Genomic DNA, 24,799 nt, shown 5'->3' on the forward strand with positions numbered 1-24,799 from the left:
CAAAACAACAAAGAGATACAAAATAACAAAGAGATACAAAACAACAAAGAGATACAAAACAACAAAGAGATACAAAATAACAAAGAGATACAAAATAACAAAGAGATACAAAATAACCATGTGTCTTATTTAGTCTCTGGGTTTTTCTCTTTGTGCGTCACATTGTCTCCTTTTGTGTCTTTGTAGTTTGTAGTTGTGTCTCTTCATAGTAGTTTATTGTCTCTTTGTAGTCATTCTCGTCTCTTTGTGGTTCTTTTGTGTCTATTTGAGTTCCCTGTCTTTTCGTGTTTGCTTTTTTTTTGCATGGCTTTATAATAGTTCTTGGGTCTTTTTTATTGTAGCTTTGTGTCTCGCGGTGGTAAATGAGGTTATCTGTAGTTGTTTTGTGTCTCTTTGTGGGTTGTTGCCACCCCTGGCCACCCCTCTGGTCCTGCCCCTGCTTTCACCTAACACCCACAAGACACTGTCATGGTGCCATAACTGACACGGTGACTGATGGATTGGTTAATTACACCGAGGGCAGCTCAACAAAAGGAGAGGGAAGAAAAATCGGCTGAATGATGTAAGGACAGGAATATTTCAAACATGCACAGAAAGCTTTGTGCAAGTTCAGAGGAATTTTCTGACAAAACCCAACAAAATCTAGCATCTGAAGGAAGTCAGACGTTAGTTTCATCCAGTGAGCATCATGTTTGAACTTGTTGCTGCTTTAGTAACAGTTGAACGCTTCAGTGCAGAAACATGAGTGAAATCTTCAGACTGTTTGTGCCTGGAGAGACACAGCTGCCCAGACAGAGAGCGAGCACGACCCAAATATGACAATCATTTGGCTTTTTTCTCCTAAACAGGTCAGCGTTTTCAATCACGGCGTAATTATTTGGCGAGTGTAGTTTAGTTTTTCTTTGTACCATCTCCCTAGTTATGAAAACTCTACAACACACTTAAAAAAAGTCATCTTCTTGTCCAATGCTCACTGGATGGATAATGTCAAACACTACATGCTTTAAAAAAAAATTTTTTTAAACTAAATAATGTTTAAAGATAGTAAAAATACTTTTTCAACACGTCTCACACAGCATTTTCCAGCAGTTGGGGTCATTACAAAGGGGCCCTCTGTAAGAATCACGAGATAAATCTGAAATCTAAAGGGTCTTTATAATAATGGGGCAGGAAAGAAGAAATTTGTTTTAATTTCCCTGACTTATCTAATCTCTCTTTGCTTTCTTTCTAATCTTTGCTTTTTCGAAATATTGGATAATTTGACCACTTTGGGCCTCAAACTATTAACTTAAATGAAGCCATGTGAGGGGTTTCAAAGGGAAATGTCTCTTTGGTGAAGCTCTTATACCTCAGTTTATTTGAAACTAGTACTTTAGGTTTTTATTCAAGGTACATTCTGATTTTTGTACAGAGTTTGTTAATATTTTAACTAATTTATAAATGTATATAGTTTTTTTTCTTTGCATGACAGAGTTTTAACTTGCGTTGCTGTGTTCACAGCGGGTTTTGAAGGTGTTTCTGGACTCATGATGTGATTTCAACCACAGTCTGTTTTTAATGCATTGCTGCCTGAAGATCACAGTTTTGTATTCTGAATCTTTAAATGACGTTATGTATCACAGATGATGAAATCCACACATTATTTACAACTTTAGAAAATATTAAATATTAAGTCTGTTCTCAGTTTTAACATCGGATATATTGTCTTTATGTTATATATTTTTTTTAAATACAAGACTTAAATAAATGCACTCAGCTACTACCAACCCTTTAACCTGTTGCACTAATAAACTCCGACCACCAGGCGGCAGTGAGTAAAAACAGGAAGCGTCGTCACAGGTCAAAGGTTTGTACTTCCTGTTCGGCGGTAAAGCGTGCATTGCGGGTTTGTGATCTGCAAACGTTATTGTGACGAAAAGCTTCCCAATATCGAAATTACAGCTTTAAATACATATTTAATTTGAAGAAAATGGTAAGTAGGATTTACGAACGATTGGTTATTTAACTGTGTCTGATAGTTTGCGGAAGAGTTTTTGTTTTCACTGAGTAATGACACTAGCTTGTTAGCAAGTTAGCATTAGCTGTGTTAGCTTCTCATTCATAACTTCGACTGAATTAGTGAAGTCCTACATTTATCCACGTGCACTAATATCAATATAATGCATTTACTTAAACATAAGATAACTGTGGAGGCTTTTTCGAGTAATTTAGCTTGAAATTATGCTATATTTGCTCAATTTGGTTTGTTTCCTTTAGGGGAGATGTTCACACCAAACTACATTCTAAAATTGTTAAATTTAGCCATCGTCTGATTATCAATCAACAGTAAGCGATGCACATTTAACGTTAAATCTTTAAGTTAATATTTCTACCCGTAAAGACTTTGTTGTTGTTTGGGTTGCCAGTTGTGTAGCAATTGATATTCCTTTGAAGTTTATTAAAATATATTTGCAATAACTTTAACCAAGTTTTATAAAACATGCTAGAAAAGCTCAGTCAGCTTTCGATGATAGTTTGTACCAGTATATTTAGCAGTTTTCTAGGGGTGTAATGATTCTTAAATCAAGACAGAAACAGCTTAACTTGTATTTGGTTATCCTGTGTGCACTAATTTTCTCTTATCTTATCTTGTTTCGCCTCAGAGTTTACCTCTAAACCCAAAGCCTTTCCTGAACGGCCTGACAGGCAAACCAGTAATGGTGAAACTGAAGTGGGGTATGGAGTATAAGGGCTACCTGGTGTCTGTCGATGGATACATGAATATGCAGGTAAGACGAAGAAGAAGTTTTTTGTGCTATTATGGGATCAACTGGCTAATCAAACTTAGAAATGATCACTCCCACCTTACACAGTAGGGGCTTAATTAAGGTTATCTTATAAAACTATGTCCTTGTGTGACGCTAAAACATCCGATTAATTATAAATACGCATTTCTGGATTTCAGTCTTGCATAAACTCCTTCAGCTTTATGTTATCTGAGCCCTTACTCGGAGTGCAGTTGATTATATATTTCTCTTATCAAGCAAACAAACTAAATACATTTTATTTTAGTGTGACCCATTTTTTGTGAAAAAAATATCCAGAGTTTGTTGTTTTCATGCTTTGCTCATACATGTAGGATCTTTTAAAACACAGCACTTTTAGGTCTTTGACTTCCACCGATTTATTCTTCCTGACTTTACATTTGTCTTTGAGTTGTCAGCATCTCTTAATCTGCAGTATAAATTCTGCAGGAATGTCCTGGCATGTTGTCATACCAAGGTGTTTCATTTTACACCGGTGCAAACAAGTATTCAACCTTCTCAGGATCTCTTTTGCCAAATTAGGATTAACAGTGCACATATGGCTTTGTGGGTGGCCTTTAATGTCTTTATACTTGATTTTCTGATTCCCTAATAGCTGGCAAACACAGAAGAATATGTGGATGGAGCACTGGCAGGTCATCTTGGGGAGGTGCTTATCAGGTATGTTGTAATCTTAAAACATCATTTCATCTTTATTCCATAACTAGTTCAGTAGAGGGTTCTTTCTTAATTATTGTTACATTAGAGGGAGGAAATCCTGCCAGCAAACAAGTCTAGATATGCTGCAGTACAGTAAACTCTGGCTGCTCACAGGATCAGATTGTAATCTCAGTTGTTTTTTGGCTAAACAATACAGAGAAGGTTGTTTTTATTGCCTCAAGTCTTAAAATTCATAACAGCCTCAACTATCCTTTGTTAATATTTGACGTCTTGTTTTGCTAAGAGGTCAGTGGTAGGAACAAAGGAGCCCTACATGATCCAGACATTTGGCACAACCTGTCTTTTTCTGTGCAGACAGTACTGCACGCTCAAAGCTTGTGTTTCGTGCCCACAGGTGCAATAATGTTTTGTACATCAGAGGTGTAGAAGAAGAGGAAGAAGATGGAGAAATGAGGGAGTGATGCTGGTGGAGAGGGCTCAGCCTGATGTCCTGTCTGAGTGTGATTGAACCTCTTTGTTTAGTTAACGTATGTGTGTGTTTTCACCATGTGAAACAAAACGATCGGTTGGGTTTTGGAGTAGTTTTGATTTTTTTTTTTTTTTACTATGTGAGACCAATTTATGTTGTAACATTGTTAAATCCTCAATAAAGTGATTGATGTCCTTTCTTAAACCTTTTTCGTGTGGTTTTTCTTAAATTTTAAATTTTGAACATTGATTCACTAGGTAAGTAGTTGTCTCTGGTGTCTGTGGCAGAAGCACCGCCTCTCTCTGTGCACTTTAAACTCAAATATTTGCCTGTCCTCAAAGCCAGTCACTCTGCAGAAAGTGTCTCTGCTTTGCATTAAGATTTGGATTAATCAAAATGTCCAGCAGTTACAGACTTTTGGTGAAAAATGCTGAACAGGTGGTTCTGATCTGCAAAAATGGAGAGAAGTACCTCACCAAACATGGGATGCAAAATGTTTGTGTGATTGAAAATGCGAGTGTAGTAATCGGGAGGTAAGTTTTCTGAAGCCTTATATGAGAGTTAAGTGAAGGGTTCACTGTCACATTTGAATAAAAGATGTAACAGTAAATGTAAATAAGCATGAATGAATATAGAAATGTCATAAAGAACCAGACGGACTCATGAGGAGTTTGCATTAGATCATAATCATCTGTGAAGGTTCAAGAAAATGCAGAGGAGCTAAGTAATTTAGTGTGTTTAAGTACTTAAGTAGAATTTTAAGATACTTCACCAACACTTTACTCAATTTACATGTTAGTTTTACTCCTTTATGTACCACCGAGTTGGTAAGTTAAAAAAAACAAACATTTACTACAAGTACAAGTTACTTGTATTTCCATTGTGTTCTACTTTTACTCCATTACTTTATTTTATAGCATTAGTTACAAATTACATTATCTAAGTTTGTAGTCTTATAAAATGCTGACATATCATTTTTGGATTAAACTTTCTGTCGCTTTATAAAGTTCAGAGTTAAAATCAGCTCCACCAGTTTTTGTTCCACAGACTGGGAAACAAAACATTTTACTATAATTTGTCAAACAAATCTGGACTAAATTTCAATATTCGCTACCACCAGTACCAGATTCTACGGTGTTTAAAATGTACCAAATATTTTTAGTGGAGTACTTTTACTTTTGTACTTTTAACATTTAGAACTTGACCTCTACACTTGATTACAAACAATAAAAGGTACTTCTACTTCTGTTGGGAGAATTTTTCAAGACAAGTACAAGTATTTGAGTATTGAGTTTGTGTACTTGAAACATACCAGAGGGGAATACTGTACTATGTACTGTAGTTAATGAAGAAAAGTTACAGGTATTCGAAAGTAAACTGTACTTTAAACATTTTAAACAGTGAAACTCTATGATCAATAAAATATAAGGATGAAAATCAGTGTTACTGCTGTTGAATAAAAACTGGTTAAGGTGGTTTTAACCACTTTTCTGTCCCCTTTGACCTACTAAAGCAGGTGAACTAGGTGATACCTCAGAGTTGGTTCAACTTGCAAACTTGCTGAGAACCTTTATGTACTGTGTATCCTCATCTGTTGGTGAATTCCACTTTGTATTGAGATTCATTTGGCTGTGAAATAAATAAGTATTTACCACTAAATTGTAGTGTAATGGAGTAAAAGTAATAAAATGGAAATAATCTGGCAAAGTACAAGTACTTAGAAAGGGAACAGTACTTATTAAATGTACTTCTACATGTTGGGTTGGTTGTAATCTGCAACTTTACCACTAGATGTCACTAAATTTCACACACTGCAGCTTTAAAGTCCAATTACAAACATGTCAGAGAACATCTTATTGTACGATGTGTTTCTATTTCTGTTTAAGTCTTTTGTCTCAGCTGTGATTCAGTGCGACTGAGCTGTACCTCATCAGCTTCAGCTGTGGTTCAGCCTGAATACTAACATTCAACTAACTAACTGATATCTCCCTTCAGAGATGGGCTGATTAAAGCTGTGGGACCTGCTGAAACCATCACGGTTCAGTATTCAGGAGTATCTTTTGATGAAGTCATTGATGCAACAGGAATGTGTGTCCTCCCTGGTGAGTAGCAGCGATTACCAGGACTATTACATATTGTCCACTGATTTTAAACAGAACCTTTTTGTTTCAGGGTTGGTTGATGCTCACACCCATCCTGTTTGGGCTGGTGACAGGGTGCATGAATTTGCAATGAAGGTAAATCCTGATGACCAGACATGTTTAGCAGATCCACAACCTCGTCTGAACATGTGATGAGCATTTCTTTACTCTTACAGCTGGCAGGTGCCACCTACATGGACGTGCACCGGGCCGGTGGAGGGATCCACTTCACGGTTGAGCACACTCGAGCTGCCACCTCCTCCGACCTCCTTGCCTCCCTGAGCAGCAGGTTGGTTCGGATGCAGAGAGCTGGTACCACCCTGGTGGAGTGTAAGAGCGGCTACGGCCTGGAGCTGCAGACTGAGCTGAAGATGCTGGAGGTGATCGAAGAAGCCAGGCGCACGTTACCCATCAACATCTCCTCAACCTACTGTGGAGCCCACGCCGTGCCCAAGTACGGACTGTCCTCACAGTTCAACAATGTGACGTCACATCATGAAAAATAATCCTGATTTTATTTCCTGCCCTCCACACAGAGGGAAGACTGTGGCAGAAGCCACAGAGAACATCCTGCAGGTTCAGCTGCCTCGCCTGAAACAGAAGATGAATGCTGGGACTCTCAAGGTCGACAACATTGATGTGTTCTGTGAGCAGGGGGTGTTTGACCTCAGCTCTACTCGCTCTATCCTGAAAGCTGGCAAAGACATGGGCCTCAACATCAACTTCCACGGAGACGAGCTTCATCCTATGAACTCTGCTCAGGTACAATATCACTTACTCTTCGAGCTGTAGTGATGTTTAACCACCGGAGCAGTGAAACTCTGTTTAAGCTGAGAAACCCTAATAGCATTTATTTGGATAATAAAACATTCAGCCTCCGTTTAACTGCATGATGCAGCTGGAGGTAAACTCAGCTGGGCTAGAAGTGCTCATTATAATAGTGCCTCTGTTGTAAAGAGGGGTTATTTGTGGAAAGCAGAGGCACGTTGAGATATACCCTCTTATACTAGGTTAAAATGGGTGAAATAACTCTTTAACCCATTTCACATATTATTATTAAATTATATATTATTTATTTATTCTTCAATTAATATTTTACACAATGCTTAATTTTACATGTGCTGCATTTTGTAGATAATTTACTGGAAATGTTAAGTTATAGTAGCTGACATCAAAATACCAGACAGATAACTATCAATCAATGTCTATCAATGTCTGAGGAATGTTTCCTGGAGAGATTTGGAAAATATGGAACCTGTAAAATAGTGTTTTCATATTTGCGGTGCAGTGAGTATTGAAAATGTTTTGATTTGATTTGTAATAATGTGATAATATTGATGTTTGTGTGTCAGTTGGGAGCCGACCTTGAAGCTTTAGCCATCAGTCACCTGGAGGAGGTGACTGACGAGGGGATTGCTGCCATGGCGAAAGCAAAAACTGCTGCTGTGCTTCTTCCGACTACAGCTTACATTCTCCGGTACTGTAACACACACACACAGCTACATACACCCTTTACGGCTATGAATAATGATGACTGTGTGTGTTTAGGCTGCCTCAGCCCAGAGCCAGAGACATGTTGGAAGCTGGAGTTATTGTTGCTCTCGGCAGCGACTTCAACCCCAACGCCTACTGCTGCTCCATGGTGAGATTCAGAGAGAGCTGTTTGTCGTGACATCATTTATTCCACTTCATCCTTCTTTCTGTTTATCATCACTGTTCCTCCCTTGTTCTCTCCTTCCTCAGCCACTCGTCATGCACCTGGCTTGTGTCAATATGAGGATGTCCATGCCTGAAGCTTTGGCTGCAGCCACCATCAACGCGGCCTATGCCCTCGGACGCTCCCACACTCACGGCTCCCTGGAGGTCAACAAACAGGGAGATCTGGTGGTTCTCAACACCACACGGTAAATTTACACACAGAAGAACAGTGTCGCCTGTAGCAGAAATAACGTAGTGATCAGCCTTGTAAAGCTTAATGGTGAGAAGTAACTTTCAGGGCTTTATTACAGATGGGAGCATTTAATCTACCAGCTGGGAGGACATCAGGAGCTCATCCGCTATGTTGTCATCAAGGGGAACGTCGTCTATGATAATGACAGGATCATGGACTTATAACCAGGAAATAACCTCCTGCTGGCTGAGTCTAATTACTGGAGGTACAAGACCAACAACTGGAGCGTGTATTAGATTAGACTAAGATCAGGACTTAGAAATGAAAGTCTAGAAATGATTTAATCCTTTTTCTTACTGTGCAATAACACGTTAGATTACAAATGTAAATATTGTTTGTACTCATATGAATTGAGAATCACAGGGCTGTATAAGGAAACAGTAAACAAAGAAATCTATTTTTATCAGAGTAAAAAGTAAAACATATTCAACTAGTCTAACAGAAACACATTAATTTTCAAAATCACACTGTAAGAAGTGTATTATACTTGATTTATATGACAGAATTACTGCATATAGACTGTAGCTACTATTTAATGCACTGCGTTGTTTTGATTTCCTAATTATTTCTTTAATTTAGGTCAAACTCAGCTGTAGGATCGTCACTGATCAGTTTATGCGATGCAGAAATATTAATATAACTTTATTGATCACCTCAGAAAAACGAAGCACACTTAGACTTCAGCTGATCAAAGTTTGGCTTTATTGACCAAGTTAGTACACAAAGCTTGTTTTATCTACTAAATACTCAGTTGGCAGTTTAATAGGTGCCTAGTTAAAGCTAATGCAGTGTAACAGTACAACATGTCTGCAGTAAATTCTCCTTCATGAAGCTTTCAGTCAGCTGTATAATCATCTGAAAAATACTGTTCTCTACAGCAGCACATCCAACCTTTACATCCTGCAACATAATCAGTCAAATCAACATTTCTCTAACATTATCACCTTCATGACGGAGGATTTACTGCAGCACTGTTGTAACTAACTGCGTTAGTTTTAGCCAGTTTTACTGTTTATCATCAGATCATTGTACACAAACACAAACATTATATAAGAAACTAGTTTAAATTCTATTCACAACAATAAATGCATATTTGATAATAAGATAAAAAAAAGGCTGCAGTGGCACAAGCACAATAACTGGCTGATATTTCATGTACCTCAGAGTAACTATTTCAAATGACAGTGTTTCTCCCCTTAAGCTTCATACTTCTTTCCTGCTCGGTGGATCTGTTGGTACAGTGTCATGGAGAAAGCCATACCAAGCAGCTGGGAACACAGAGAGAGAGAGAGACATGGTAAGAATGAATAGTGTGAGGGTGAAACTCTGAGACCTCATGGAAAGTCTGAATTTATTAATCTATTAATCTAAAAGTCACCTCTTGAATTCTCACTTCTACTTTTGGTGTTGTTGTTTACTACAGTAATGTTTCATCACACACATCAATATTTACTGTTTGAGCCTCATGACTGAGATACAGTTTAGTATTTACCTCGACGTGTGACAGAGACAAATGGTTCCAGTCTCATAGATTTTCCATGTGGTCTCACTGTGTTTCATAGTTTAGTTAAACAGACACATTAAAGGTCAAACCCTGAATGTTTGACCCCTACAGTACAGTGAGGGGGGGCATGTGTGACGTCTATTAGAGGGACACAACATGAGGTTCAAGCATTCAGGGCTTTTCTGTCTGTAGGTACATTAACAGCTGCTCACCTGTATGACCAGCACACACATGGCGATGGTTCCCAGCAGGTGTTTGTTGTCATCCAGCCACTCCTCTACCTTGTCATAGCAACCCTGAAAACACACACACACACACACAGTGATGAATCTGTTTATGGATAAACTACGGTGTGGTTCACTGATGACACCGGCAGGAGTTCTGGATTTAAATTCATTGTTTTAACTGGAGTCATGTGATTTGCTAACAATAAACAGATGGAAAATTGTGTGTGTGTGTGATATAGAATCAAAATAAACTAACAATCATGTGACTTCCTGACTGAATATCATTACATTCATAATTTGGTGACTGACCCGTGTCCAGAAGACACTGGAGGAGTTGCGCCCACAGCCTGGGTAGACCTGCTGGCAGCAGCGGTCGGGGACCACGTTGTCGTGCAGGGCGGTGTGCCAGTCGTGGAAGCTATTCACACCACAGCATTTCCACTGATGAATAAGAAGAAGAGACGGAAATGATGTCATACAGAATCACAGAATGATGACGAAGCTGAACTATGATGATTTGTAACACACCTCTCCCTGTATGGTGTTCCATGCATCCCTCAGACCTGCGTTGTTATTCGTATTGTACAGCACGAGACCTTCTTTCAGGTCCTGTCTGGCATTTTCTCTCACCTGAGCAGACGGAGGTAGAGACATGGATCATGTGACGTGAGCTGGGCTCATTAATACATATGAATGTTCATTTGCACGTTCTTACCTTGTCTGTGTAGACGAAGAACAGGATGAGAAGGATCAACTCGGCCAAGAGGATGATCAACAGGACGATGAAGAACTGAAAGACAAAAGCATGACAGAGTCTGTGAGTCTGTGTAGCTGGATAGTGTAGTGGTACGTTCACTGCCTTCCATGTGGGAGACCATTGTTCAAATCTACCTCCAGCCAACACTCTCATTAGGGCTATAAAAATTTAATAAAATATGACGGGTGAAGACTAAATATCTTGAGCTGTTTTTGTCTGTAAAATGTCAGAGATGTACGACGTTCCAGCCTTTCACTACTGTGGATGGATAGCTCAGTGGTAAGATCACTGCTCTCCATGTCGAAGACTGGGGTTCGAATCCCCACTGGGCCAGATGCCCTTTGTGAGGGGTGAAGAATAATTATGCTGGATCGGTTTTTGCCTCTGTATCTGTCTGTGTAGAATGTCAGACATGTACGAGGTTCCAGCATTTCACTAGTGTGGATGCATAGCGCAGTGGTAAGATCGCTCCCTTCTGTGTGGAAGACTGGGGTTCGAATCCCCACCCAGCCAACTGTTCCTCATAAAATATGGTGGGTGAAGAGTAATTATGTGGATCGGTTTTTGCCTCTGTATCTGTCTGTGTAAAACGTCAGACAGGTTCAGTTCCAGCCTTGCCACTAGCGTCGGGCCGGACAGCGTAGTGGAAAGATCGCCGCCCTCCGAGTGGAGCACTGGGGTTCGAATCCCAGCCTGGGCAGATCCTCCCACTGTGTGGTTCCAGTGCGAGTGCTACGGCAAGGAGGAGTCAGGACGCCGGGAGAAGGGGATGTTGTCATCATCCCCCTATTTTGAGATGTAGGAGAGAGAGGCAATAGGTTAGGGTTAGTGCAGTGTAGTGTAGGGTGCTCCTCCACCTGCCAGAAGTGATGCACTGTACTGCACTGTTACACACACAGATGGAATGGGATCCTCCCCCATGCAGGATAGGACATCTCGGAGACCAGTTGTGGACTAATGGAATGGGAGTCCAACACAGGATGTGGACGTCCCAAAGACTAATCATAGCCACCTGGACTATCATGGACTAAAGGACCTGGAATATGGACACGGCATCATCCACCAGGAGTTGGAAGGACCGTCAGATAGTGTAGAATGAGCTGCCTCTCTTTATCCTACAATATCCCCTTACTCTAATTGTGCTGCTAGATGGTGGTGATGATAACATCCTTTGACCTGTGGTGAAGGTAATCTAGCTGGGATCTGAACCCAGTCATTGATGTTGGAGTTAGTGTAAGTGATATTGTTACAATTACCACATTCATAATATAATGAAATTTAGACTGGCAGAAGAAGCTTCTGACACTTCACACAGTTTAAAGCAACTGCAGCACAATTAGAGTAAGGGGATATTGTAGGATAAAGAGAGGCAGCTCATTCTACACTATCCACTCACTGACGGTCCTTCCAACTCCTGGTGGATGATGCCGTGTCCACATTCCAGGTCCTTTAGTCCATGATAGTCCAGGTGGCTATGATTAGTCTTTGGGACGTCCACATCCTGTGTTGGGGGACTCCCATTCCATTAGTCCACACTGTCTCCGAGATGTCCTATCCTGCATGGGGGAGGATCCCATTCCATCTGTGTGTGTAACAGTGCAGTACAGTGCATCACTTCTGGCAGGTGGAGGAGCACCCTACACTACACTGCACTAACCCTAACCTATTGCCTCTCTCTCCTACATCTCAAAACAGGGGGATGATGACAACATCCCCTACTCCCGGCGTCCTGACTCCTCCTTGCCGTAGCACTCGCACTGGAACCACACAGTGGGAGGATCTGCCCAGGCTGGGATTCGAACCCCAGTGCTCCACTCGGAGGGCGGCGATCTTTCCACTACGCTGTCCGGCCCGACGCTAGCGGCAAGGCTGGAACTGAACCTGTCTGACGTTTTACACAGACAGATACAGAGGCAAAAACTGATCCACATAATTACTCTTCACCCACCATATTTTATGAGGAACAGTTGGCTGGGTGGGGATTTGAACCCCAGTCTTCCACACAGAAGGGAGCGATCTTACCACTGCGCTATCCATCCACACTAGTGAAATGCTGGAACCTCGTACATGTCTGACATTCTACACAGACAGATACAGAGGCAAAAGCAGATCCCAACACTCATCCCATCATATTTTATGAAGGGTAACTGGCCGGGATTCAAACCCCAGTCTTCCACATGGAAGGCAGCAAGCTTTCCACTGCACTATCCTGCCACACCAGGTGCATCTCTGGAAGGTCGTACAAGTCTGACATTTTATACAGACAAAGACAAAACAGACATATTCACATATTTATTCTTCATCATATTTTATGAAGGATAATTGGGTGGGATTCGAACCCCAGTCTTCCACATGGAAGGCAGCAACATTTCCGCTGCACTATCCAGCCACACTAGATACGCAGCTGGAACGTCGTAAATGTCTGACATTTCACAGAGACAAAAAAAAAAAAAAAAAGAAAAAGATGCAGATATTTATTTTTGAAAGAAGCTGAATTTAGTTTAAATGTTATTATTATACAAGGCAGGAACCTCAGTAATGGGATCCTTGCACGTTATAACGAGCTTCACACAGCTGACGACAAGGCTACACTGCAGCATTATGGGTATTGTAGTGCACTCACACTCAGCAGCAGGCACTTGTTCTCCTTGATGGCTCCCAGGCACCCCAGGAAACCTGTCACCATGACGACAGTGCCCAGGGTGATGATGAGGTTGGCGGCAGAGAGCGACGGGAAGGAGGGCGACAGGGTGGCAAAGCTGCCCTGAGAAACCGAGAGCCACACGCCGACACCCAACAATCCGCACCCACCCAGCTGAAACACACACAGGAAACACTGAAAACTTCCTGCTGAGTGTTTTTAATTGATACAGATCTCGGTAATGATTGAGGGTAAACTGCTAAAGAACTGACTGTGTGTGTGTGTGCGCGTGGTGGAATTACCCAGAAGAGGAGGTTGAACAGGAAAAGCATGTACTTCACACAACAGATGCAGCCACGAGCCATGATTGAATCAATAGATACTGAAAAAAACAAGAAAATAAAAAGAAACATGAACGTTTGGAGCGTTTTGGGACGTTTTTTATCTGAAATCATGTCAAACATAACTGGAGTGCATTAGTGTTTTGACAATCCCGTTGTTTTCATCTCCTGGGTGCTGTAATTACATGTCCGACATCACGGTTCCTAAAACACTTTGTTTTTCACTGCGTCACTTTAGCTGTAAACTGTTTTCTCTCTGGAGACTCGAGCGACAACCACAACACAACAAGGAGAAGATGAACTCACCACTTCAACACGGAGGAGAACAGAGGAGCTCTAGTGGGATTCCTGTGACACAACATGGAATAAAACATTTTAATAATGTGTTTTATATACACACAGTAAAATAATCCAACCACTCAGACGCTCCTTTGAGTCCTTTCATTTAGAATTACTTAGTTACTTTACAGATTTAGATTCTAGGTGAAAAATAGAAACTTATGATGTTTTATTAGTGATAAAGAAAAAGTAGTTCACAGTTTACAGCACAAATAAAAAGTATTTTCCCCTTTAAACAAGCTTCACACAGCTGAAGTTCTCTCCTCCTTGAATCTTTAAATTAATTCAACTTAACAAGGACAGAAGGTGTTGGATTCCTGCAGGAACTTTAGTTATTATGAGACACACGGAACAAACCTGGACTATTAAAGCTGGACTCAACGTTTGTGTTATAAACAGCATCAAATGTCCAAAAACTTTCACTTTGAAGAAACTAGAAACAGAAAATGTTTCAAAACTTTACCAATTTAGAATCGATCAAACTGAACCTTTAGTAACAGTGAAAAGTTTTAAAAAGACAAAATATTGATCGGGAACGTTTAAGTTTCAAACAGGAAACAAAAAGCTCCTCATTACTTCACTAAATGTGTTATGAATAAATACAGAAAATAAAAGTATCATTATATATTATATATTCATGTGTAAACCTCACTAATGGTGCAGCTGATATATTAAATATTATTAATGAGCATCTTGAGCTAGAACTGTCAAATAAATGTAGGAGTAAGAGTAAAATAGCCAAGTACTGCAGAATTCTACTTAAGTAAAGTACTTGATTAAATGTACTTGGTTACTTTACTGAGAATAGAACAGCAGCTTTCGGTTTTACTCCAAAACCATCATGAGGAGCAGACAGAGGCGACGACAGAGCAACACCTCGTAAAAACCTGGTTTTCCAGCATCAGTTACATCATACGAGAGATTTCATAAAAACACAAATTCAAATCTTTAACCCTGCTGAAACGAGCCGTGCGTAAATTACGCACGGCTCGTTTGGAAACATGCGTAATGGTCAAATTTATTATTATTATTATTTTAAATTAAGAAAATAAAGTTGGAGAAAAGCTGCATGTGTTTGAAGAGAATGAGATTAAAACACAACAGCTCCTGTTAATTACATTATTTCCCTTTCTATTTATCATCAGGACATTTTTCTGGGATCCTCGTTTTTCCACGGGACCTCGTCCCGACGTGACGTCACTAGTCTGAACTTCAGTCTGCGGTTTTCCAAAAGTTACAAAAACAAAACAAACACCAACAAAACACGAAACAAATGCGCAGAAACGACGTTTTCACGTTTCCTTGATAATAAAACATGTTCGTGTTTGACCACAGCTACTAAATCACGACCCTTCGGCTCAGGCCGGGATTGTTTTCATGTCCAACCCTCAGAGAAAAAGACAGATCGTGTCTTACTGTCGGGGACGAACCGGAGCTCATCTCCCCGAAAACGTCTCAGGTTCCCCCGCAGAAAACTTCACATGCCGACAGGAGCTGCCTCCATCCACAGCATCACCCGGAGAGAAAACACAAATCCGACGGTCGCACACTGTGAATTCGGCCTTGAAGCTCCGTCGACGGCTGCAGAACAAGAGCAGGAGGAACAGGGCGGAGCTCCGTGGAGGACGCACCCGGAGAGGAGGCGTGACTGCCGGGCAGCGATGTGCAGAAACACCGGGGGGTAAAAACATTTCAAATGTTGTTGTTAGATAAGTAGATAAAGTTAGATAATAAAGTCCAGTGGAGAAAAAACAACCTCACAGACTCCAACTAGAAGAACATCACTCATTAGAATCCAACAATTAAGAATAATTAATATATTAGAAAGTTTATAACTTCAGTACTTTACATTTAGAATGTAACTGAGTATTTCTACTTTACTTTAAGTAAATCAGGTCATATCTGTGTTTATTAGTTATTAGATGATTTAAAGAACTGCAGCCCTGTGATAAAAAACAACTGTGCTGTTGAATGTTTATAATGAAGATTTCAGTGACGTGCACTTAACTGTGGTTTGTTAAATCAAAAATATGAAAAAGACAAACACACGAATCCCAAACAGAACTTTATTAAAGGTTCCTCATTAGAACGTTGATATAATACACGACAGTGAACAAAAAATACAAAATAAAAATACAAAATATACAAAACAAACCCATTAAAAGCGCGTTTCTCTTTCAGCTGCCACCTTTGAGCATCACAGCGTTGAAGCAGGAGAAGTTCCTGTGCGTCAGGGTCAAAGGGTTAAAGCCAGGTTCAGTCCAGTTTCTGCATCAGCTTAGTGGCTCCAGTGAGAACCGGGGTCCCCACAATGAAAAGGGGGCTCGATGGCACATAGGGAGGTGGACAGTGACGCTGCCACCGACCGACTGACCTCCTTATACAACTGTGTGTGTGTGTTTCCCTCTGTCGACGTCTGTTCATCCCAGAATCCATCGATCGGACTGGGACGAGTTCAGCTGCACAGACTCGCTGCTCTCTCCGTCCTCATGCTGAAAGACAAACGTGGAGTTCAGGTTTTCTTTTACACTAAATCTGGGTTCAGTCCTTTTAACCCAGGTGTTGATTCAGGGACAGATCAGGGTGGGGTCGTGTCTCAGGGTCATATTTAGTCAATACATGTTTATTTTCTCTATTTGTGCTCGTTGTTTGTTTGTACTCACCTTGTTGGCGATGGCCCGGAGTTTTCCCAGCAGGGTCGGTTTCTGGGCGTAGACCACGTCGTCATCCGGCTCCTCTCCTTCAGCCAGAGCACAGCTGTCTGCAGCTGGCAGCTCACACTCCTTGTTGGCAGACATCACCAGACGGGAGTACTTGTACTCCAGCCTGAGCACAGAGCACAGAGACTGTGTTATTGTGAGGCAGCATTTTATTTAGTGTGAAGACAAATACTAAAACACAATCAGTGTCAATTCACACGTTAAATATATTATTTAAATGTTAATGTTATAATAAAATCTTTAACAGCTCAGTGTCCGACTGTCGTCTTATTAAAGTCTTGTAATTCTAATTCAACTGTTTCTTTCTGAAAAACTGTCTCCATCTTGTCTTTAAATGTTTTTAACTTCCACAAAACAACTTATTGTGGTTTAATGTGGAATTCTTCATGTCACACATTTATACTTTATTTTTAATACTAGAATATTTTTATCTACAAAAATTTGATTTATTTTCCATAATGTTATTCAAATATAATGTTAGATTTTTAATAGCAATTTTACCCATAAATATTTTTATTTTATTCTAAAAAGATATTTTATACTATCCTGTTCATCTCATAAATTATTGCTTTTCTCAGAATTTATGTATTTTTTCACAGAAACATTTGATTTGTCATTTTTGCAGTTGTTTTTGAAATATTTGGCCTTTATTTCATTCAGCTTCATCTCTGGGGCTTTTTATGGACTTATACAAGGTTATAGACCCCTAATAAGTAGTAAAGTAAAGTTAAAGTTAAATTTAATCTGCAGCTTCTGATAAAATATATAAATAAAAACACTGAGTGTTTTGTTGTGTGCACACCTTCCTGATATTATAATTAAACTGTCGAGTCTCCTGTTACTGAGACAGCTGCACCGTGACCAAACCCTTCAGTCCCACTAAATCTTAATGAGTACGTTGGCCTGTCTTAGGATCGACGGTGGTGTGTTCAATTGCCAGGTGCCTCTAACCTCTTGTTTTTCTTCCAGAAATAGCAGGTGAGGGCGATTAGCAGCACAGCCATGAAGGCTCCACCACCAACCCCGACTTTCAGCCAAAGAGCGATGGCCTCGCAGGGGGACGAGCTCCTGGGAGGCAGCGAAACACCTTTGGTGCACAACTTTGGCTCGTTCCACACATACAGAGTTTCCTGGAGGGAAACAGGAGGTGAATCTCTGTAAGCAACAAGAGGCTGCACACATGGAGCACATATGTAGGAGAACAGAACTAGACACAGTATTGCCCTGTGTGTGTGTGTGTGTGTGTGTGTGTTGTGTTACCTGGACACCTCCCTTACACGCTCCCTCTATCTGGTGGTAGTCGCTCTCGGTGCAGCGTGGACAGGCGCTGGCGCTTTCCCACAGGAAGTGAAACGTGCATCCATCACATGTTCCTGCAGGACAGGAGCTGCACAAACACACACATTAACGCTACACATGTGGATATTAAACACACACGTTCACATTTATGCAATAAAGGAATACACACATTACTTCCACACTTCATACTGATCACCTGCTCGACCACCTGCTCGCTCACCTGGGCACAGAGAGTTCACCACGCTCTGACTGCTCGGGGTCACAGCGGACAGTGATGACCGAACTCCGACCCTGGTCACATGAGGCTGTTGCCTGCGTCGACCTGAAGGAAATAAAAGGGAATAAACATCCGGACTTCGAAGCAGCACATACCCATGATGCTTTGCGGTTTATATACCTGTAGAAGAAGTTAATGTCTGGAACGTCCTTTGAGTTTTCTGGGAAGAGGTCCGGTTTAGCGTTCACGCCGTTCAGCACCGTGTCCACTGTTGCTCCTAGAAGAACAAACCAGAACCACACATTAGTTCAAGCTTTACACTACAACCAGCTGCAGGTTGACGTGCATCTCACCAAGGAAAGTGTCTGCAAGGCTGATGGACTGGGAGGAAATGGCCGTCCTGAATCCCCGCCCGTCTGCCGGTATGAGGGTCGATTGACAGATGAAGCTGTCGACCGAGTTGACAAACTGGGCCGAGTCGCTCTGGTCGTCTTTGTTGGACACGTCGGTGACGTTATCTGTGCAGACGGCGGCTCTCTTCCCCTGCAGCAAACAGCAGCAACATGAGCTGTCAGCCGTGTTTCCCTGCAGCTTTTTAAAATCTCTTAATCACACGGAAGTGATGAGTCTCATCGTTTAGATTTTTAACTTTTAGATTAAAGAATCTCATTAATTGTTTTTAGGAAACAGTGAAATAACGTCTTCAGGTGTCGGAGCTACCTCGTGGCCACACAGGCTGACGTTGAACAGGTGAAGGTACTTTGTGCCTTTAGAGGTGAAACTTGGTCCGATGGTCAACGAAGCCACGTCGCTCAGGTCACTGAGGTCAAAGGTCAGCGTCCGATTGTTTTCCGTGTAGGAGAAGGAGCAGTCGCTGTAGCAACGTGAGTGTTCCTGAAAAAAAGAAACACATGACCTCTCAATAAACTGTAAATATGAAAACACAAGCAGCATATTCTTATTATCATATATTTCCAACGTCCTATTTCTTGATTAACGTTTGTTTAATGTCTTTAAAAGTCTTGTTTCGAAGCCGGAGACACTGGACGTGTTAAGGTATCAAATCATCAGGTTTCCCATCAGCCCCCAGTCCCAACCTGCGTTCTACCTTATTGCTAATACTCCCAGGACCACATGCGACACACGCGTCCTGGCCGTAGGTGTGTCGTCCGGCCAGGTAAGTGTTGGCCGGACACTCTTGGCATCGGTTGGTGTCTCTGTCGATGTAGAAACCAGCAGGACAGGGAACACAGGAGGAGCCGGCATGCTGGGAGTTCTGGGGGACAAGAGCACAGGCCCGACACGCTGACGCCACCCCGTCCAGGACGTTTGTCACACTGATTGAATACAGCTTCACCGTGTCGCTGACATAATGACGCACCTGCAGACACGAACAGGAGCAGGTAAAAACCGCACAGTGTGCTGAAGTGTGCTGAGCCGAACTATTTTGTGCGCCCACTCACATCGAGAGCGTGGTTCGTCCTCTGGAAGGCCCACGTATATGTGACAGAGGCGTTCCTGGTCATGCTGTGTGTGTACGTCTGTTTGCCTTTACTGCCTTCCCAAGACTCCACCACTGTGGTGCTCTTCCTGTTCACGTCCTGCAGGGGGGGGGGGGGGGGGGGGGGGCACAGGGAAACAAGTCAAATGGAAAATATGACACACACAACGCTGTATTGTGACACTTCTGACTTGGTGGTGACATTAGTCATCTCATCTCATCACTGTGCTCTGCTCACACAATCAAACACCCACCATCATGAAGTAGAGCTCACAGTCGGCAGAGCAGATGGTCTCGAACACAAACGTTATCCGGCCAAACTCACTCGTGGTCATTCCAGAAAGCGAAGCCGGAACCCTGCACAGAACCCAAACACTTCGTTATCCCACAGTGTTTATTAAAAAAGTCCAACTCTCTTTTTCTCTGTACTCACTTGAAGCCGGGAACGTGCAGACTGAGGATCAGATAGTCGTTGTCTGAGCTGCCTGCTCCGCTGCGGACGTGGTCTCCTGCGACCTCCCAACCTGAGACACAGACGAGAAGCACTGATCTACACTACAAATCCGGCCAGTAGTTACGTTCTTTATTTACTTGTTTATAGTAGATAAACAGCAGTTAGTGTTAGTTGGAAGTTAAACTGTCACTCGTTAGTTACTAGTAGGCCGTGACTTAGTTTCATGTTCTCACCGTTCATGTTGTCACACTTCGAGTTGCCCACGTTGAAGCAGGAGGTCTTCATGCTGGAAGGCAGCACGTTCCACCATTTATACTCATAACCTAAGACGGGTTCTGTACCTGCAGGACACTCAGCACACGCTGACACACACACACACAAACAGACAAAAGCTTTATTTAGACACCTCAATGACACTTTCCGCCTTAGTAAAACACACCTACAGCTGTATTGTACAGTGGATTATCCAGCATTCAGACTGACAGACCATAATGAGCTCAGACTCCTTTAGAACAAAATACAAATATGAACTGAACAGAAGCTACAGAGGAGTGAAACAGGACTCGAGTCTCGAGTGATGTAGACACAGCTGCAGTTTAATAAATCCTCTAATTGTTCAGCTCTATATTAAAACCTCCACAGAACACTTCAAATTTATTTGACGTGAGAATTTCTATGAATCTTTTTAGTTATTACACTGGTGATTTGTCAGTTTATGGATCAATGATTAACAGAGAAAACCGAAGATGAACTCACATAGAAGAATGAGTGATACTGTGTAAACCGGAAGCAGCAGGTGTTTAGTTCACTTTACTGTTTCCTATTTCTATCTACACGGCACCAGGTGTACAGCTGTGTGTGGACAGCAGGTTTACCGTAGGTGCCATCAGAGTGTGTTCCAGGTGGGCAGGGCAAACAGGTGGAGTCATTGCTGTTGTAGTAGCCGGGGTTGCAGGGAGGGCAGGGCTCCCTCTGTCCTGTCTCAGGCAACTCCACAGATCCAGTGATGTTCTCCAAGCAAATCTTCGGCTCCACCCAACGATACAACACCTGCGTCTGTAACCGACACAGACGGCAAATATGTAAAACACAACTTCACAGAGAAATGACTAAAAACAAACACTACCATCAACAAGAGTGTTTGTGTGTTCATTTTCTATCGTCTGTCCGACTCAGCACTTTGAGAAATGTGGATCACAACAGGCCGAGGTCACGGCTCAGAGACATTTGAGATCAGCTGACATGCAAATGGTTCATTTCCCTGTTTCTGATAGTGTCCTCACCGAGCTGAAAACACACAGCATCCAAAAATAAGCTCTATTATTAAATGTCTGCTGGACGTTTTTCTGTATTTGCGTTTTAAATTAAATTTAATTCTTCCTTAAAATGATCTGTTACATCGTTTTTGTATGTTTGCCTTTAATTGACCTGCAGGATAAGAAGGTCGTGTTTGTCTTTGTCCAGGTGAGACGGTCAAGGTGTGTGTGTGCGAAATGTGAGACGTGTGGACGTCGCTGACCTTCCCTTCGCTGTCGCAGGCTGTGTGGATCTGGAAGTAATCCTTCTCTGAGCACGGCGGCCTCACTTTACATTCTGCCCATCCCTCATCTGAGAGAGAAGTCAAACACACAGCAAATATGAGCAAACGGGGACTCTGGATATAAAAACAACTCAGCTGATGACAGTTAATGAGGAACACGCTTCGCATACGTGAGTAGTAGTGCTCTGGGCAGCGAGTGCAGGACGACGCCCCCTTTATGGAGAAGCTGTTGCTGGGACACGGTTGGCAGGACGAGGAGCCCGGGACCGGGCTGAACCAGCCGGGTCTGCATGGAAAACACTCCGATGTGTAGGCCACACCTGGACAGGTGAACACACAGTAGCAGCGTCAGTGTTTCATATGTGAGAATAGATTTTTCTTTGTGTTTGAGTCCATTTTCAATGCGTCACCTTCTATTTGGATGCTCTTCAGCAGCACGGGTTTGATCATCTTCCCTCCCACCAAGATCCCAGTGGTTCTCCAGTACAGGATGTTCATACCAGACTTCAGGTTCACCTGAAAAACAAAGATGGGACGTGCACACAGTGAAGCAAACGCAAACCATAACACAACACAACACACACAGCCAGATACTTACAGTGTGTGTGTCCCACTCGCCATTGTTGGTGACTTTGATCCACTTCTGATCGTCACTTTGAGCCATTTCCTGACACTGTTCATTCTGGACCTGAACACAAACACAGCTTTTTATATTTTAAGATGATATATTATAAGTTAGGGGAAAAGGTTAAATAATGTTTCTATATCCAGAGACGTGATTTTAGCTCCACTTACGTAGAACTCAAAGAAGATGTTGTTGTCTGCGTACTGGTAGGTGAAGGAGACGGAGCCCTGTTTCTCCAGATGAACGGCATAAACCAGAGACACTGTGCACTCATCGCGATTCGACTCCAGATACACACCCTGTGGCGTCCATGTTGAGCTGCAACAACCACACACACACTCAGCAAAAGAGCAAACAACGACAGACAGTGCTCATAACTGCGTTCGTCACCTGTTACAGGCCTGAACGTCTTCTCCGTTGGGTCCAGGGTCCAAGAAGCTGGCCAGGCTGGTGAAGCCGGCAGGGATGGCATCCCACTGGTCAAAACGAAGACAGCTGCCCAGAGAATAGGAGCCTGCTGCACACGATGTGCACTGCTGCGTGGACATCTCTAAATACTTCCCAGGTGGACACGAGAAAGCTGTGAGACAGGCAGAGAGACAGGGCGTCAAACGGACGTGTGAAGATCCTCAGAACCACAGAGACACACAGCGTCAGTACTCACAGCAGTCTGTCCCTCTGGCTGGAGGTGGAAGATCTGAGCAGGAGCCCGGGTTGAGAGGGATGGCGACCCGCCATCGTGACCCCGTGCTGTCACACTCTGTGTACTGGTAGTAGTAGTCTGTCTGCAGAGGACACACACACACACAAACACACACACACACACACACACAAAGATCAATACGCCATCATATTTCCATGTTAGTGGATTGATTACTGAATGGTCGCCCCAGGCAGAGAGACAGCCCCCCCTGGTTTTAACCTATAAAATATCCAACAAACAAAAGAGTAAAGAGACAAATTTACCCAGGAGGAGACAAAACTGATGCAAATAGATGCAAAACCTGCACAGAGAGCTATAAAACCTTAAGAAACACACACGGTGTTGTGATCGTTTTGATATCAACAGTTAGTGGATGGACTTTTCTGACATTTAAATGTTTTCCAGACGTTCACAGGAGGTTTCACTCGGAGGTGACGTCTACCGAGCAGTCAGAGGGTCCTGAAACCTCCACACTCAAAGGTTGACTTGTCATGAATTTTATCCTCCATCTCTCTCTTCTGCTTCTCATCAGTCTCCATGACGACCAGCGTGAATCACCCGGGAGACCAGTGAGATACATTAGTCCGTGTCCTTTTCATCAGCACATAGTTTGTATGTGTGTGTGTGTGTGTGTGTGTGTTACTGCAGAGAGGTGATTAGTCGTTTAAAGAAGCTCCAGCTTATCTGTGCCACACACACACACACACACACACACACACACACACACACACACTAACATACATGAACCTGTATCTGCAAACCAGCGTCTCTCTGATTCATTTCCTCGTACACACACATCTCAGGTGTTTTCTGTGACTGTTCCAGTTTCAGCAGCAGGTTCGGGGGAGGAGACGGAGAACGACCAGCTCTGCTGCTTGAATTCTCACAATCACATCATTTAGTTTAGTTTTTAAATTTAAAAAGTCAAACACAACACACTGAATCTTAATAACTATAAAACCATTTCTAATGTTTCACCACTTCTATTTCTGAAAACAGCTGCAGCACATCTGGACCACAACCTATTTATAAACCCCCCCTTCGTTAACGATTACCCTGATCAGTTACTGCTATAATGCTGAGTTAACTATTAATTAACTATCATCTAACTCTTGATGAGATCATTTAGACTAATGAGGGGACTTGATTTGATTGAGACACTCGCTTTTCTGTAGCTTCCTCTTCGCCTTGGGGCCACAACAGGACCCTGGAGGATCCACAGCTACTGGTGCACATTAAATAATGGATAACACAGAAACCCTGACAGCACAGTCCGCTTCTGTCTCCTCCACAGCGGGAAATCCTGTGACGGAAGGAGGGATGGAGCCAACATAAGCCGCATTTAAAGCGCCTCAGCAGCCTGAGCTGGAAAACAACTTATATAAGATGGAATAAAATATAGTTTCTGTGCGTCAGGAGGATCTGTTGGGTTTGACCTGCATGTGGAGCCATTTTCTTTTGTTTTGTAAAAATATCCTAGAGTGATAATAAACCAGGACATTTATTAATAATAATTAATAATAATAACTGAATCCAACACAAACAGGAGCCGGAGAGTTGTTCAGTGAAATCAGGATGTAAAGGAATAAGAAGAATAAAGAATAAAGAATAAAGCGCACTCGCCTCGTCGCACGGCCGCAGCTCTCCGTCGCTGGACGCTGATGATGTGAGAGAGATGATGATGATGATGATGATGGTGATGATGGTGAATAAAAGGCAGCGGCAGCTCCGGGGGGTCCGAACCTGCAGCCGCATCCTCAGCTCGGATCACAAACAGCCGGACGAAACATGAAACGGGCCGATGGGAGCTGGTTTCTGTGGCGTCCCCGTCATTGATGCCTACTTAACGCACCCTCCTCCACCGCACGGGCAACCCGCACATGAAGGCGTTTCCGGCTCAGATTTT

General features: G+C 42.4%; 4 protein-coding genes across 4 annotated transcripts; 2 read left to right on the forward strand and 2 right to left on the reverse strand.

Annotated features, from left to right (window-relative positions):
- Positions 1-1,834: 1,834 nt before the first annotated feature.
- Positions 1,835-4,137, forward strand: snrpf (small nuclear ribonucleoprotein polypeptide F). Its single transcript, XM_026361450.1, has 4 exons — positions 1,835-1,972; positions 2,643-2,768; positions 3,400-3,464; positions 3,859-4,137. The coding sequence occupies exons 1-4, from the start codon at positions 1,970-1,972 to the stop codon at positions 3,923-3,925; spliced, it is 261 nt and encodes an 86-aa protein (XP_026217235.1). The 5' UTR covers positions 1,835-1,969; the 3' UTR covers positions 3,926-4,137.
- A 136-nt stretch (positions 4,138-4,273) lies between these two features.
- Positions 4,274-8,599, forward strand: amdhd1 (amidohydrolase domain containing 1). Its single transcript, XM_026362923.1, has 9 exons — positions 4,274-4,466; positions 5,929-6,035; positions 6,106-6,170; positions 6,251-6,528; positions 6,611-6,836; positions 7,427-7,551; positions 7,623-7,716; positions 7,818-7,978; positions 8,084-8,599. Exons 1-9 carry the CDS (start codon positions 4,330-4,332, stop codon positions 8,187-8,189), a joined length of 1,299 nt encoding a protein of 432 aa, XP_026218708.1. The 5' UTR covers positions 4,274-4,329; the 3' UTR covers positions 8,190-8,599.
- A 109-nt stretch (positions 8,600-8,708) lies between these two features.
- On the reverse strand, positions 8,709-15,440 carry LOC113163887 (tetraspanin-9). Its single transcript, XM_026362924.1, has 9 exons — positions 15,251-15,440; positions 13,802-13,843; positions 13,457-13,536; positions 13,137-13,328; positions 10,472-10,546; positions 10,285-10,386; positions 10,066-10,197; positions 9,742-9,825; positions 8,709-9,293 (listed from the first exon to the last, which is right to left on the reverse strand). The coding sequence occupies exons 3-9, from the start codon at positions 13,517-13,519 to the stop codon at positions 9,222-9,224; spliced, it is 720 nt and encodes a 239-aa protein (XP_026218709.1). The 5' UTR covers positions 13,520-13,536; positions 13,802-13,843; positions 15,251-15,440; the 3' UTR covers positions 8,709-9,221.
- Positions 15,441-15,886: 446 nt separating this feature from the next.
- Positions 15,887-24,734, reverse strand: LOC113163883 (UPF0577 protein KIAA1324-like). Its single transcript, XM_026362920.1, has 22 exons — positions 24,517-24,734; positions 22,855-22,975; positions 22,581-22,770; positions 22,361-22,508; positions 22,164-22,253; positions 21,976-22,081; positions 21,736-21,885; positions 21,545-21,633; positions 20,901-21,081; positions 20,259-20,387; positions 20,005-20,095; positions 19,826-19,928; positions 19,534-19,671; positions 19,179-19,451; positions 18,791-18,964; positions 18,424-18,613; positions 18,251-18,347; positions 18,074-18,175; positions 17,815-17,941; positions 17,506-17,684; positions 16,498-16,660; positions 15,887-16,326 (listed from the first exon to the last, which is right to left on the reverse strand). Exons 1-22 carry the CDS (start codon positions 24,646-24,648, stop codon positions 16,255-16,257), a joined length of 3,045 nt encoding a protein of 1,014 aa, XP_026218705.1. The 5' UTR covers positions 24,649-24,734; the 3' UTR covers positions 15,887-16,254.
- Between the last annotated feature and the right edge of the window lie 65 nt (positions 24,735-24,799).

The sequence above is a fragment of the Anabas testudineus genome, chromosome 23 (genome assembly GCF_900324465.2).
Source record: "Anabas testudineus chromosome 23, fAnaTes1.2, whole genome shotgun sequence".
NCBI classification, from domain to species: Eukaryota; Metazoa; Chordata; class Actinopteri; order Anabantiformes; family Anabantidae; genus Anabas; species Anabas testudineus.